Below are 15,524 nucleotides of genomic sequence, written 5' to 3'. Positions count from 1 at the left end.
ATTGTTGTATTTGAACTGTGTGCCTATGAGCAGCGCACTCCTCACCCCTAAGCTGTCAGAGCTTTCTGAATGTTCTATTTTTAAAAATTAACAAACAATTAAATTTTTAAATGTTTCCATTATTAGCTTGGGTAAGTAAAAGTGAGTGATCATATGAGGTAGTAATAAACGGTGGCCAGAAAAATACTTAGTACCACAGAAAACCTTACTAGTGTAAGTTTTAAATTGATAAAGCTTTGTATTATAGAAAAATTTGATACTGGTTTTCTGTTATCAGTAATATAGAAGAAAAGTTACTATTTCCAATATAAATTAACAAAATCTAAAACCAACATTTTTTTTATATGGTAAATAATTAACTTGAGATTTTGCTTACTGGGAAAATGCATTTAAATATGGTATCTTAAATTCTAGGATATGAAAGATGGCAAGTTCAGATGGGATTAACCGGAAGATATTAAAAGCCAAAAAAACAATGCCTCCAAGTTGCCGTAAGCAAGTAGAGCTCTTAAATAAGTCAAAGAATGTTGAAGCACTGAAAACAGAAACAAATGGGAATAATGAACCAAGTGGTAATCAGAATTTAAGTGTTGCTATCAATTCAAGCAAATGTAGACATTCTAAAAGTGATGCTTCCTCACTGAACTCAAGCAAAAGTTCTGTATGCTCACAGAAAAATAAAGAATTCTTTCAGAACTTAATAAAAATAGGTGACAAAAGTGTGGATTCAGAAACAAGACTGGAACATGTTAATGATGTATTTGTGGACCCTTACCAAAAGTCAAGTAAAAGAATACGTTCATACAGAAACCTTTTAATAGATGAGACAAAAGAGCCAAAAAATACTTCAGAAAATACTTCTGTAAGTCAAGAAAATATATCAAGATCTAATTTTTATCTACCCACTGGCAATTGTAATGAAAAATCCACTTACTATTCATCAAATATTTTGAATGATAAAATTCGAATACCCATTACCTTGCATGCAGAAGGAAGAGGCAAGATGTCTTATTTGGAAACTAACTCCAAGTCAGAGTCCCGTGATCAAAAACAAAATAACAGATTAAATTCAGACTCATATATTGTGCCTGTTGAGAAAACTCCCAGTTTGCTAAATTCAGTAAGTCCTAGCAATTATGCTACTGATGTTTTGAAAACTAGAGAATCCAGAAGAACTTGCTCTCCCAGCATTTCTAATTGTGGAAGTACAGCATTAACATGGCATTCATCTCTTGACGTCAATAGTAAGTGTCTACTGTGCATCTTTTTTTAGAAATTAAAATAGCCACTTTTCCTCTGGGATATTTCAAAATTTTTAAATTTCTGATATATTCAGAGTGGGCATAAAGATAAGAATGCCAGTTTAGTAGGTATATGTAGCACTGTTATTTGTACATTTTTTACTTAAATTAGCAATTCTTTGAATTCAAGACTGAAGAAAAGCCCATGGTGTGTCCCTGGAATGAAAGCTATGCTTAGGGACAGAAGGTTTTAATGGGAAGAGAGTCTGGTAAGAGTGAACTGAGCAGGGGACTACATCTATAGAGGAACTATAAAGAATAAAGCAACCAGCAGAACGTTCCAAATTGTACAAGAATACACATGAATGCTAAAAATTATTTCATAGTTTTTATTTTCAACCAGAGGAAAATAGCCAACATATCCACAGGGAAGTGAAATCTAGCAAAGGTGTCATTTATCCTTGAGAATGCAAAAAATATAAAAATGTGGTATGACAGTTGGTCAGCTCCTTTCATCTAAGCCTCTTCTTTGAAGTGCCATTTATTGGGGATAGGGGTGGGCAGGGAGAAAAGTGCAACAATGAATGAATGGAAATCCAAAGTCTCTGTAAATTGTCATTAAAATTAGTAATAGTTAAAGAAAGGTGAAAAAGAAATGCCATTTGTTAGATTAACAAGGAGAGTCTCTTCCAAAGATTAGTTGAAAGAAAATGACTGTAAAATTGTTGATGAACACATGTATTTCCACAGACTTGAGCTGTAAGTCGCATTTCAACAATACACAAAGTGATAATATATGTGCACAAAAACAGAGAGAGATGTTGGTGTGGAGAGAGAACAAGTGTTTGCCAGATGAAATTCTGAAATTAGCAGCAAAGAAAATTTTATTACATTGAGAATGTTTTCACTGGTTAAAGCCTTCTTATCAGTGCCTCTAAAGCATTAATTTTAAAAGTTGTTTGGAGAAAATAGGCAGTTTATTAAAAAATATGTAGGACTGTTTAGGTAACTGTTTATATATAATGGAAGATTTCAGTAATAATGAAGCCATGATTAAATGCTTTAATTTATTTAGTTTTTATTGGTATATACCTAAGAATATCCAACAATAGGACTTACCCTACAAGTTTTTAAGAAGTAATTTTTAAGTGTTTTTCTACAGTTACATTTTATGAATAGTGCTATCATCAGATTTTTTTTACTTTGAGTCCTAGAATGGAGGGAATTTCTGTTTCCATCTTTAGAAGAAAAAAAATCATCTCTGGATTTTCCACTTCCCCAAGGTCATAATCAAAGGAAGAAGATGTCTTCAGAAAATAAAGAAAATGTTAAGCGTTTGAAAACTTCTGAGCAAAATAATGAAACTATTAGTGTAGCTCTGGAAAAACAAAGAATACTGCTGGAACAGGTAAAATGTGAGAGCTTAACTATCATTTGCTTCAGAAATAGTCCTTTGGATTAGTTAAAAATTCATTAATCTCCACAGTGCCTTAATATAGATGATTGTCAATAATAAATATTGTTTGTGAAAATAAAATTAGCTGATGGATTAAGGAAAAATAATTACTTCCATTATTAAAAACGTCTTTATTCTTAAAAATGCAGAATAACCTAGAGAGTTCTATAGAGTATAGAACTGAGCCAGAAAGAAAATAGGCTTGTCATTCAGTATAGAGCTTAATCCCTCATGTGGGTCATACACTACTTGACCTGCACAGATTGTTTAGCTTTACTACACAATCCTATCTGGCTTTTACATGTCATGGGCTTCTTTGATCTGCAGCTATGATTAGATCTTATTGCTACTGATGGATAGCTTCTTTATCCAGGAGATCTGCCACACTGGGTCTCAGCTGTGGTCTGAAAAGGGTATCTTGTGCCATGATATTTGTATGTCTGGCTGTCCTTATGGTTTGCTTTTAGAAGTACACTACCTATCTATCAGTTTGGTTATTGGGGAATGATTTACATGTTGCCAGTTACTTAATAAGGCGGATGTGTTTAGGCTTGTGTATTATATTATTTGCTCCTGTTAGTTTGCTGTACTGCTTTAGCTTATGCAGTGCTCTACCTGGAATTTCTACCAGTGGCTCAAGTAGTAGAAAGATCACCCATTGTGGAGTGATTGACACAAAGATCCTAGATTAAGACAGACAAGGGAGAAGGATTGGCCATCTACTTCTGAAATAACAGGCCTTCAAAACTCTGTGAACAGAGGAATGTGGGTAAAGTATTATACACAGAGCTCAGATAGGAAATAATTCTAAATTAGTAGAAACAGCTGCAAGGATGGATTGGCATGGCGACTTCAGCAGTGAGTTCTAGTGTGTCAGAGGTGATGAGCATGGAAAAGGATAGGGCAGGGCTTAGGCTAGTTCTTCATAGGGTCACTATGAGTTGTACTCAACTCACCGACACGTAACAATAACTGCTTTCTGTACTCATCTGGAAGTCCATTGTAAAAATCCTCATCCATTCAGGTTTACTTTTCCTAATTTCTGTACTAACACTGATAGACTACTTTTTCTGATATTATGCTTTATGTTGTTTGTGTTATGTTCCGTCAATTCACTTGTGACTCATAGCAACCCTATGTACAACAGCCCTAAAACTTGCTCTATCCTGTGCCAGTCTCACTGTCTCTGACACACCTTACCCTCTTTACCCTAATTACTGAATCAGTTCATTTTATTGAGGGTCTTCCTCTCCTACACTGTCCCTTCACCCTCTCAAGCAAGTCCCTCTCCATGGACTAGTGCCTCCTTTTAACATATGCAAAGTATGTCAGATGAAGCTTCAGAATCCTTTTCTCCAAGGGGCAGCCTGGTTTCACTTTCTCCAGGATAAACTGTTTATTAACAAACAATGCATGGTATATTGAGTATTCTTCTCCAACACCACAGCTCAAAGGCATCAATTCTCCTTCTGTCATCCCTAGTCCAGCTCTCTGATGCATAGCAGGTGATAGCAGATAGTATCATTAAAGAGAAAATTTTGCTTTTGTCCTTCCTATGGTTCATCTCCTTGTACCACAGTCTATAAACCTGTTTGATCTAACTCTGTGTTAGTGTTGTTGCTGTTGTTAGGTGCCATCAAGTGTAGTACAATTCATAGCAACTCTATGAACAACAGATCTGACCTATTGTGTGCCGTCTTCATATTTCTGACACACTTGAGAGCCCAGTGATAGAATCACCACTGTGTCAGTCCATCTCATTGAGGATCTCCCTGTCTTTCATTGACTCTCACCTTTCCAAACATGATGTCCTTTTCTTCTCCTTTGAACATGTCCAGATTACGTGAAATGAAACTTTGCCATCTTTGCCTTCAACAAACACTCATTATACTTTTTCTAAGATATAGCTGTTTGTTCTTTTGGCATTTGGTGGTACTCTTCTTAGCACCACAACTCAAGGACACCAGTTCTTCTGACAGCCTTATTCATAGCCTCGCTCTCATATGCATAGCAAGTAACTGAAAAGACCATGGCCTGAATCAACCTCATTTTAGTCTTCAAAGTGACATCATTTCTTCTCATTAATTTGGCAAGGTCTCTAACAGCAAATTTCCTCAATACAATACATCTTCTGTTTATTTTGTGTGTGTGTACGAGGAGATTATCCCACCTTCTCCAGCATCTGGTGGATTCAAACCGTGGGCCTCTGAGATTGTCTTCTGTTCTTTTGACTGCTGGTACTGAGGTGTTGATTGTGGCTTCAATATGGCGAAATAGTTGACAGTTTCAGTCTTTTCTCCATCTGTCATGATGTTGCTTATTGATCCAGTGGTGAGGATCTTTGTCATCTTGATGTTGAAACACAATCTTTATTGAAGGCTGTAGTCTTTCATCTTCTACAGTAAGCATTTTTAGCCTCCTCACTATCAGCAAGGAAAATTGTGTCTTCTGCATAATGCAAGTTATTGAGGATTCTTCCTCTGATCCTGATGCCACATACTGTTTCATAGAATCCAGCTTCTCAAATGATTTGCTCAGTGTACACACTGAATAGATATGGAATGAAGATGTAACCCTGATGGCACACTTCTCTTTATTTTAAACCATGTGATATTCCCTTGCTCTTTTTGGACAACAGCTTCTTGGTCTAGGTACAGGTATCATGAGCATAGTTTATTGTCTTGGGATTCCCAGTCTTCTCAGTATTAGTCAGACTTAGCTATGATCCATCTGGTCACATGCCTTTGCATAGTCAGGTAAAATGCAGGTAGACTTCCTCTGCTATTCTCTGCTTTTAGTCAGGAACCATCTGACATCAGCCATGATATCAGCAATGATACTCAATTCTTGGGAATGACTATAATCAGAACCTGTTTAATGATCATGTTTTACTACTTGACCACCACTAGAATGACACCAATAAAAGTCATTAAGTGGCAGATTGATAGAGTTCTGTGGTAATGGACCATAATCCTGTAATCTAAATTGTTCTGCAAACTATTTCAGATAGAAATGAATGTTCTCGATAACAGATCATTACCATTATATTATGTGACTATAATATGAGCGTTTTTGAAAGGTTCAGACTGACCAGGTTAAAAATCATACCCTTTTAGAGTTTGTAGTATTTTGACGGGCATGGAGATGTTTTGTGGTTTTAATTGAAAAGCAGAAGGTTTTTAGTATATAGTTCATTCTGTTTGTATCTAGTTTTGGCTTTTAGAGATCTGCTTTGAAAGATCAAAACCTTGAAAAAATATTAAGCAGCTTTACTCTACATAAGTTAACCATAAATCAGAATCAACTCAATGGTTGATTGACTACCTGCTGTGAGAAGCTTCTTGTTTCATCTCCAGAAACAACTCAAATTTTAAGCTACTTTTTTGCTATGCACACAGGCTAGACTTAAAATGTATTTGAGTTACAATGAATGATATTGCTTGGTTTAGTGTGTCATTATTAATATGTGCAATGAATAGGTTATAGCAACTGATTTGCTGATCTCAGATAAAGTGTTTATCACCCCCAAATTCAAAAGGCAGGTTAAAAAGATACTGATAATAAAAGATAATAATGAAAACTAAAACCCACCAACAGAGAAGTATTCAGTTTATGTCAGAACTGACTGATGACTGTAATGTTGGAAGGATACCCCATCTTAAGTTGAGGACTGAAGACATAAATGTATGGGTTTTTTTTTAAATCTCAGGGGTACTGTGTCTCTCCTAACATTGTTCTAGAACTAATGACACTTTGGCTTAATTCTGTCTAAATTACTGGAATATGTTTTCCTATTACATTTAACCTATTCACTGCACTCAAAGTGTCTTAGAAAGCTGAAGCACCTTAATGAGCAAGAGCCTGTGGTGATGAAGTAAGAAGTTCAAGGTGCCCTGAAAGAATTGACAATAAACAAAGCCCCAGGAATTGGTGGCATATCAGTTGACATATTTCAACAAAAAGTCACTGCTGTAGATACGTTCACCAAGTTTTGCCAAGAAATCTGGAGGACAACCACTTGGCAAACTGACTGGAAGAGATCCGTATTTGTTCCCATTCCAAAGAAAGGTGACCTGACAGTGTGGGAATTACAGATCAATGTCATTAATATCATAAGCAAGCAAGATTCTGCTGAAAATTATCCAAAATGACTAGAATAGCACATCAGCAAAGAACTGCCTGAAGTGCAGACTGGGTTTAGAAGGGGCTGTGGAACTAGGGATATTATAGCTAGGGATATTATAGTCAGATGGATCTTGGCTGAAAGCAGAGAATACCAGAGGAATGTCTGTATCATTGACTGTGCAAAGGCATTTGACTGTGTGGATAAAAATAAACTGTAATTAACTCTGAAAAGAGTGGGAATCCCAGAATACTTGATATTGCTTATGTGAAACCTGTACTTGGACCAGAAGGCAGTCATCAGAACAGAACAAGGAAACACTACATGGTTCAAAGTCATGAAGGGTGTATACCAGGGAAGTGTTCTATCTCCATACCTTTTCAATCTATATGCCGAACAGATCGACCAGGAGACTGGGCTCTGTGAGGACGAGTGTGGCGTCAGGATCGAAGGATGACTCTTTAATAACCTGCATTATGCAGATGACACAACCCTGTTTGCTGAAGACCTGAAGCGCTTTCTGCAGAAGGTCAAGGTCTACAGCCTTCAGTATGAACTGAAGCTCACCACCAAGGAAACAGATTCTTGCTGGGCCGATTGGCAGCATCATGATAGACGGTGAAGAGATTGAGATTGTTAACAGTTTCAGTTTGCTTGCCTGCACAATCAACACTCTTGGTACCAGCAGCCAGGAAATCAAAAGACAAATTGCACTTGGAAAGTCGGCTGTCGGGGACCTCTCCGCAGTACTGAAGAGCAACAGTGTCAGTCTCGAGACTAAGATGCATCTGATTTAGGCCATTTGCAGTTACTTGCTGTGAGTCAGAGAGCTTGACAGTGAATGACTAAGGATGATAGGAGAATTGATGTCTCTGAGCCGTGGTGCTGGAGAAAAAAATATACCGGGGATTTCGAGGAGAACAGATTCATCCTGGTAAGGTTGAAACCAGGCTGCTCCTTGGACGCAGATTCTGAAGCTCCTTCTGACATACTTTGGGCATGTTGCAAGGTGGGATCGGTCCTTGGAGAGGGACATAATGCTTGGGAGGGTAGAGGGACAGCTCAAGAGAAGATGACCCTCCTTCATGAGAGGGATTGACTCAGTGACTGGGGTAATGGGGGTAGGTGTTTCAGAGACAAAAAGGTTGGCTCAGAATAGAGCAGGGTTCAGAGCTTCTGTACATAGGGTTGCTATGAGTCACAAGTGACTTGACGCATAACAACAATCTTTCTCCAATATTTAGGATAGTTTGGCTAGTTCTTCAAATTGAAGCTAGGACTGATTTTTGTGATGAGGGACACATTTATTATCTTTATTTTTAAATATCCTTCAGTCAAATCTAATTCATAGCAACCCCATATTCAACAGAAAAAACATCGTCTGGTCCGTTACCATTCACATAGTTTTGCTGTTTTTGAACTCGTTGTTGGAGCCACTGGGTCAGTCCTTATTGAAGGTCTTCCTATTTTTCTCTCACTTTACCAAACATGGTATCTTTCTTCAGGGACTGATCCTGCTTTATAACATGTCCAAAGTACATGAGTTAAAGTCTTTACATCCTTCCTTCCAAGAAACATTCTGACTGCACTTCTTAGACACAGCTTATGTTTGTTCTTGTGACATTCTGTCTTAGAATTGGTCATTCATTATTTTGGGGGATTGTTACCCACTTAGGAAATAACATTACTTTGAAAGCTCTCTGAATAACAGAGGAACATTGACTTTAGTTAGGTACAGTACCACAAGCAGAACTCCTCAGATTGCAAGACATTAAAAAAATAATAAGCAGCTATAAACATCCACTGGAACATGGAATGTACAATGCAGGAGTCTAGGAAAATTGAAAGTTGCTGAAAGTGAAATGGAACACATGAAGATTGGCATCTTAGGCATAGTTGAGTTGAGTTGAGTTGGACTGATACTGGATACTTTGAATTAGACAGTCATATGATCTATTATGCTAAGAATGATAAATTGAAGGATGGTGGTGTATTTATTTTGATAAAAGAATATTTCAAGACCCATCCTGAAGCACAATGTTGTGAATGCTGGGTACTATCCATATGCCACACAAGGAGGACATGTTAATACAATGACTCTGGTGGCTTACTGGTAAGGAGTCCTGCTTCCAACTCAGTGGCACTTCATTTGAATATACTGGGCACTTCTTGGGGAAAGATGGGCATTCTCCTCCTGTTTACTTACTGAGAAAACCCGCTAGAGGATCAGCTGTGAGTCAGTTCCAACTTGACAGTATATAACAACATTCAATTATAGCCAATAACCATTGAAGAAATTGGGAACTTCTATCAGGTTTTGGAGTCTGAAACGGATTGGACATTTAACTAAGATGCACTAATAATTGGTGAAAGGACAGTGTGCTCTTTGGAGGCTAAAATGATAAAACTTCATCTCATATTTTGGGCATGTTGCTAGGAAAGTATATTCTTTGGAGACGGACATCATAATTGGAAAGGTGGAAGGTCAGCAAAAGAGATGAAGACCCTAAATGAGACGTATTTGACACAATGACAGTAACAATGGGCTAAAGTATGTCAGAAATGATGAGGATGGCACAGAATAGGACACAGTTCAGATCTGTTGTTCATAGGGTTGCCATTGTGTCAGACCTGACTCGTAGCTGATCTTCCAGCAAGTTTTCAGTGGTTTGCACATCATTCTCCCTTGGAGCAGCTGGTTAATTCAAACTGCATGTCTTTACACTCTACCACCAAAGCTCACTATCATTAGTGATGCTTTTTAATTATACAGCTTTTCTAGGCTCCTTCTCTAGAGCCAGAGAGTAGAATAGAGCCATATGCATAGCAAAAAAGTAGCTTAAAACTTGTTGCAATTAGATTTGGGCCTAAAAGTTTGTGGTTTTAACATATATCTAGTGTGATTTCCCTCCCTCACATTATTTAAAGCATTTAGATATATTTCTCCAAGATCCATATGGGTTTGAACATTACATTTTGACCATAGCCAGTGAACTGACAAACTTAGAGTGAGCCATTAAACTCAGGTATGGGTAACAGGTAATGACTGAAAGTAAAAATGGTATGTATTTCTGATTATTTATTTAGACAATTGGAAACATATTTTGAGCAGTCATTCTTTTAATCCAGTATTTGGATGGTGATGTTATATGCCATTGAGTCAACTGCAACTCTGCAAACCCATGCACAGTAGTCTGAACCCTGACCTATCCTGTGCCAGCCTCACTGGCACGGACACATCTAGTACCATTGCCACAGTTACTGTGTCAATCCATCTCATCCCGAGTCTCCCTCAACTATGCTGTCCCTCCTTGCATCCAAGCATGATGTTCTTCTTCAAGGACTGATCCCTCCTGGCAACATGATGTCCAAAGTACGTAAAACAGAGCTTCTATGTTGTTGTTAGGTACAAATCTGGCTATGAGTCAGAAACCCTAGGAAAATGGATCTGAACCTTGACCTATCTTGTGCCATCCTCATTGTTTCTGATAAGCTTAGGTGCATTTTTACAGTCACTGTATCAGTCTGTCTTGCCGAGAGTCTTTCTCTTTCGCTGACCCTCTACCTTTCTAAGCATGTCTTTTTCCAATGACTGGAGCCTCCTAACAACATACACAAAGTGTATGAGATGAAGTTTCACCATCTTTTCCTCTAATAAGTACCCTCTTAGTACCTTTCTCAAGACATATTTGTTTATTCTTTTGGTAGTCCATGGCATATTTAGTACTCTTTTCCAACACTACAACTCAAAAGCATTGATTCTTTTGTTATCTTTATTCATGGTCCAACTTTCAGATGCACAGCCTGACTTAAGTCAGGTGCAACTGAATCTTTAAATTGACATCATTGCTCCTTAACACTTTGGCAAGGTCCTTGGCAGCAGATTATCGAAATGCAACATATCTTTTGATCTTACAACTGCAGTTACCTTGGGTGTTGATTGTAGATCCAAGTAAAATGAAATAGTTGACAACTTTAACCTTTTTGTGGTCTGTCATGTTGCCTCACCCAGTGGTGAGGATTTTTGCTCCCTTGGTATTGAGCCATAATGCATGTTAAAGACTATAGTCTTTGATTTCTGCAGCTAGTGTTTCAAGTCCACTTTCAACAAGCGAACAAGTGAAAGTTTCACTTTCAACAAGCAAGGTTGTCTCATCTGCATAATTCAGGTTGTTGATGAGCCTTTCTCTGATCCTGATGCCTTCATAAAGTCCAACCTCTCTAACTGGTAAGAACTATAATTGTGTGCTGTTGATTGGGACCAACTCATAGCTGATCCTCCAGCCAATTTTCAGAGGCTGTAATCCTGGGAGATTCCATCTTTTCTCCCGCATAGCAGCTAGTGGATTTGAACATTGTGCCTTTGGATTTGCAGCTCAACTTTTTAATCATCAGAAACTAAAATTAGCTTTATGAGAATAAGTTTTAATTTCTAATATACCAGTGTTTAAAAACATTATATTTATTCTGCTGAGTTTGCTATGCAAGTGTTAAGAACACTTAATGGTGATAAAACTATAAATACCAACATATAAATTGTATTTTATTGAGTAATACAATCTAGAAAAGAATAAAGGTACTTCTAAGAAGTAGAATATAAAATTAGTTTTAAGTATGCAATCTATTTGGTTTCTGTTTTAAAATTCTAGGTCAAGCTCTTGATTCAGCAGGAAATCTGTGATATAAATTACAGTGTATTTGATAGTAAACTGAAGGAACTGATTGAACGCATTGGGAAGACACAGTGCAGAACTAGACATGAAACAATAGCTGATGAACTCTTTGTAAGTTTATTTAGTTTGATTCCTTTTTAAAAGTAAAATTTAATTATTCCATATTGAGAAATAAGGGCAGGTGCAAATCTTAATTCTAATAGAAAGCAAGATACACAACTGTACTATCTAATTAATTTGTCAGTAACCATTGGCTTCTTTTGGTGCTGTTGGCATTCTTAACTGAGAAGCATAAGACCTCGGTAATTTCAAAAATATATTCTGTACAACTCAGTGTCTTCTATATTAGAATAATACTGTGGACCCAAGTAGGATGACATTTTTTGTTTTAAAAATTAACAGTAAACTTAGGAGCTTGTTGCAAAGTTGGAATTTTTTAAACTTTCCTTTTTTACTTGCTGAGTAGTGTTTCTGGTCATGTTAATTTTAATTTTACCGAGAACCAGATAGGAGTTTGATAAGTTTATCAGTCTTGCATATAATACCAGCATCAAACTTTTTGTAAATAGGTTTTTTTATACTTTTATATAAACATTTCTCATCTGAGTGGATGTCTTAGTCTCAAAACTGTTTGACAAAAAGCAGCTTTCCCTTTATCCATATCTGATGTAGTTAATAATTAGTAGTTAGTAATCCATATTGGTATTTATTTGTTTTTCTCTCTTCTAGGCAAAAATAGCAAAACTTCAAAAACGTATTAAAACAATATTCTACCAAAGCAGTTGTTTGGAATCAGACGTGTTACCCAGTAATGTAGCCTATAAGGTTGGTATAAACACCTCCTCATACAGTTTGCATTCCCCCCGCCTCCTTTTTCTTTCTAAAATTTCTAGGAACATTTTGACTTCTATATAGATAGATTGTAATGGGAGGGAAATCTTTCTAAGGGAGGGTGGAGGGACAGTGTAGGAGAGGAAGACCTTGGATGAGATGGATTGACTCAGTGACTGGGGTAAATAGGGATGGGTGTGTCAGAGACAATGGGGTTGGCTCAGGACAGAGCAGGGTTCAGAGCTGTTGTACGTAAGGTCACTATGAATTGCAAGCAACTCGAGGGCACATACCACCACCTACAACAAGCTTAAGCAGAAGGATTAAAAGCTACAAGTTTATACTTAAAATGTTCCTATGACTCTCTGGTGAAGACATACCTATTAATAACCAAGAGTAAATAATACCACTTACATTTCTTTAGTAAAAAGTCCAAAGTGTTGTTGATTGCCTAGACTGTACCCCTTTATGATTTATTATGAAGAGGTTCAAACTTACCCATTACAATTGAAGGAAATTTACCATTAATGTATTTTATGGTGCTTATTTTACCTATTAATCTAGTCATCCTTCTTTTCATCTCATAATTTATTTTTTTTTTGTGGTACTGTGTGTTTTGTATCAAAGTACAAACCCATTGCCATTGTATACTCCCTCTCAGAGTAAAACTGCCCCAAAGGGTTTCCAGGACTATAAATCTTGAAGTAGACTGCCACATCTTTCTCTTAACAGAACAGCTGGTAAATTTCAACTGAAAACTTTTAGAGTAATTAGCAGCTCATTGCATAATTCACTGTATTACTATGGCTCCTTTTGAAATGTATACTTCTAAATACTTGAAGTAATGATCTACTTAATATATAATTAAGTAGAGTTTAAGAGCTGTTTATATTTTAAAATAAAACTTAAATGAATGAAATGCAAAAACCAAAGTGAATGGTCCCTGGATTTTTTTTTCTGTTAATGTGTTTATTCTGTGACACTGATGTGTCAGATGCATTAATGGCTGGTTACCCAATGTGGACAGAGAGTGGGATGGAGCTCCCTGAGGAAAACAAGCTTGGACGAGGAGTGGCATCCACTTCTGTAATAGCTTGCCTCCGCTTCTGTAATAGCTTGCCTCCGGAAACCCTGTGAACCTGGAGAGAGGAAGAAAAGTACCCAAGCGTTGAGAACTCTCCTTCATAAGGGCGTTGTGAGTTGCCTGCGGTACTTAACAACAACAACAATGTGTTTATTAAGCTTTTAGTATCAGGTATATGGGACTTCAGTAAGTTTGTGTATGATTGCTCTTATTTCCTTTAATGATAGAATTCATTGCTGAGAGCTGTCAGCAAAGGACCTTTTCTAAGAAGTCCTTGAATATTTAAATTGAGTTTCTTAATGGCGTTAGAGCAATTCTGTTTCCTGGTTTGTCATTTGTTAGTTTTGTAAATCAGTCTTGCAAGAACTGTGCTATTTTCCCCCCTAACTTGTTAAATTTGTTGGCATCAGAATATGCATAAAATCATCTTATTGTCTGTTCACTGTTTACAGGTCTGTATTTCTGGGCTCTTATTTCATCTTTGATATGGGTAACATGTGTTTTTTTTCTTTTTTATATTTGGTAGGATTTCAAGTTTATAGGCTATCATTTATCTCTTATAGTGTTTATTTTTGCCTTTTATTATTTCCTTTGTTTTTTATTTCTTTAGTTCTTTATCTGGCTTTTAAAAACAGAATATTAGCGTTTAACCTTCTTTCTAGTAGAAACAATAAATGCTGCTTCTCTCTAAGTTTTGCTTTAGTTACATTTCATACTTTTTCCTACTCTGTATCTTTGCTTTTATTAAGTTCAAAATCATTTTTAACTTGCATGGGGTTTTTTACCTATTGATTATTTAAAAGTGTGATCACACATCACTTAATATCCACAGTAAGTTCTGTGACATGATTTGGGTATTGTTTGAACATCCTGTTATATAGGTAATGCTAGAATACTCTCAAGGTGTGTAGTACATAAGATTGGATGCTGTTCCCTATGAATCAAGTGAGGTCTTTTTTTTTAATTTAAAAAAGTTCATGTTAAAATAACAGAAAATTTAGTGGCAGTATAACAATTTTTTTTATTACTTTCAGGGCACATACATTATAGGATGTGTTTGCATTGTACTGCCATAGGCCTGGCAGCAAAGTTGCTTCATAGAAGAGAGATTTGGGGTCATATGTGTAGTCTGTTCGAAAGATAATGCATCTGCTACATTCATCTCATTCTTCAGTCAGGATTTTTGAACTTTGTTGTAACCTTTGGAAGACCATGGATGTATTTGCAGTCAGACTTTACTTGACTAGATATTATACAGGGCAAGACTGTACAGGTAGTCCTTGGCTTTGGATGAGAGTCACTTCTGATGACTGTCATAATTCTGCCTTGTTGACTTGTCTCATGTTGTTGTTGTTATGTGCCATTGAGTCACCTGTGACTCATAGCAAAACTATGTACAACAGCTCTGAAGCCTGCCCTATTCTGAGCCAGTCTGAATGACTCCGACAAAACTACCCTCATTATTCTAGTTACTGTATCAATACATCTCATCCGTGGTCCTCCTCCCCTGCGCTGTCCGTCCACCCAGAAGAAAAATTGATGCCTTTGAGTTGTGGTGCTGGAGAAGAGTCTTGAACGTACCATGAACTGCCAAGAAAATAAGTCTGTCTTGGAGAGGATGAAACCAAGTTTCTCCTTGGAGGCTAGGATTTTGAAGCTCTGTCTCACAATACTTTGGCCACATGGCCGGGAGCGACCTGGAGAAGGACATCATCATGCTAAGTCTAATACTTCTTTTTAAATTTCGCCCTTAATTTTCATTATTACTGCTTTTTGTTATCAGTGTGTTTATAGGTCTACTCTTTAGGGGTTGAAAATATTGCATATAAATGTATAGATTTAACCTTGGTGCTTCTCAGTTCTCTAATTAAACACTTTTTGTAGACCAAAAATCCCCTAAACACAAAAAACAGGTAGTTTTTAAATATAATTTGTTGCAACTTGAATATATCTTAAGTTGGGGACAAGCTGTATATGTTTTGCTTGAAGAATTGGACGTTTCCCTAGAGATACTATTTTTTATAATATTTTTTTATTGGGAAAAACATATTGGGGGTACAAGGAGGTGAGGGTTGGGGGCAGAAGGGTGAGGATGGGCCAGGATGCAGTTGCAGAG

The 15,524-nt window shown here is 36.9% G+C and overlaps 1 protein-coding gene across 1 annotated transcript in view; it reads left to right on the top strand.

The window, feature by feature from the left end:
• Positions 1-424: 424 nt before the first annotated feature.
• Positions 425-15,524, top strand: part of ATF7IP2 (activating transcription factor 7 interacting protein 2) — a 72,044-nt gene continuing 56,944 nt past the window's right edge. Inside the window, exons 1-4 of the mRNA XM_006895235.1 lie at positions 425-1,250; positions 2,525-2,649; positions 11,470-11,604; positions 12,223-12,318. Of these exons, the coding sequence (XP_006895297.1) occupies positions 425-1,250; positions 2,525-2,649; positions 11,470-11,604; positions 12,223-12,318 (1,182 nt within the window). The remainder of the gene's footprint in view (positions 1,251-2,524; positions 2,650-11,469; positions 11,605-12,222; positions 12,319-15,524) is intronic.

The sequence above is a fragment of the Elephantulus edwardii genome, unplaced genomic scaffold (genome assembly GCF_000299155.1).
Source record: "Elephantulus edwardii isolate Elephantulus edwardi_28Jun2011 unplaced genomic scaffold, EleEdw1.0 scaffold00162, whole genome shotgun sequence".
NCBI lineage: Eukaryota > Metazoa > Chordata > Mammalia > Macroscelidea > Macroscelididae > Elephantulus > Elephantulus edwardii.
Note: the sequence above shows the minus strand (reverse complement) of the source record. Positions and strands in the feature narration are given on the sequence as shown.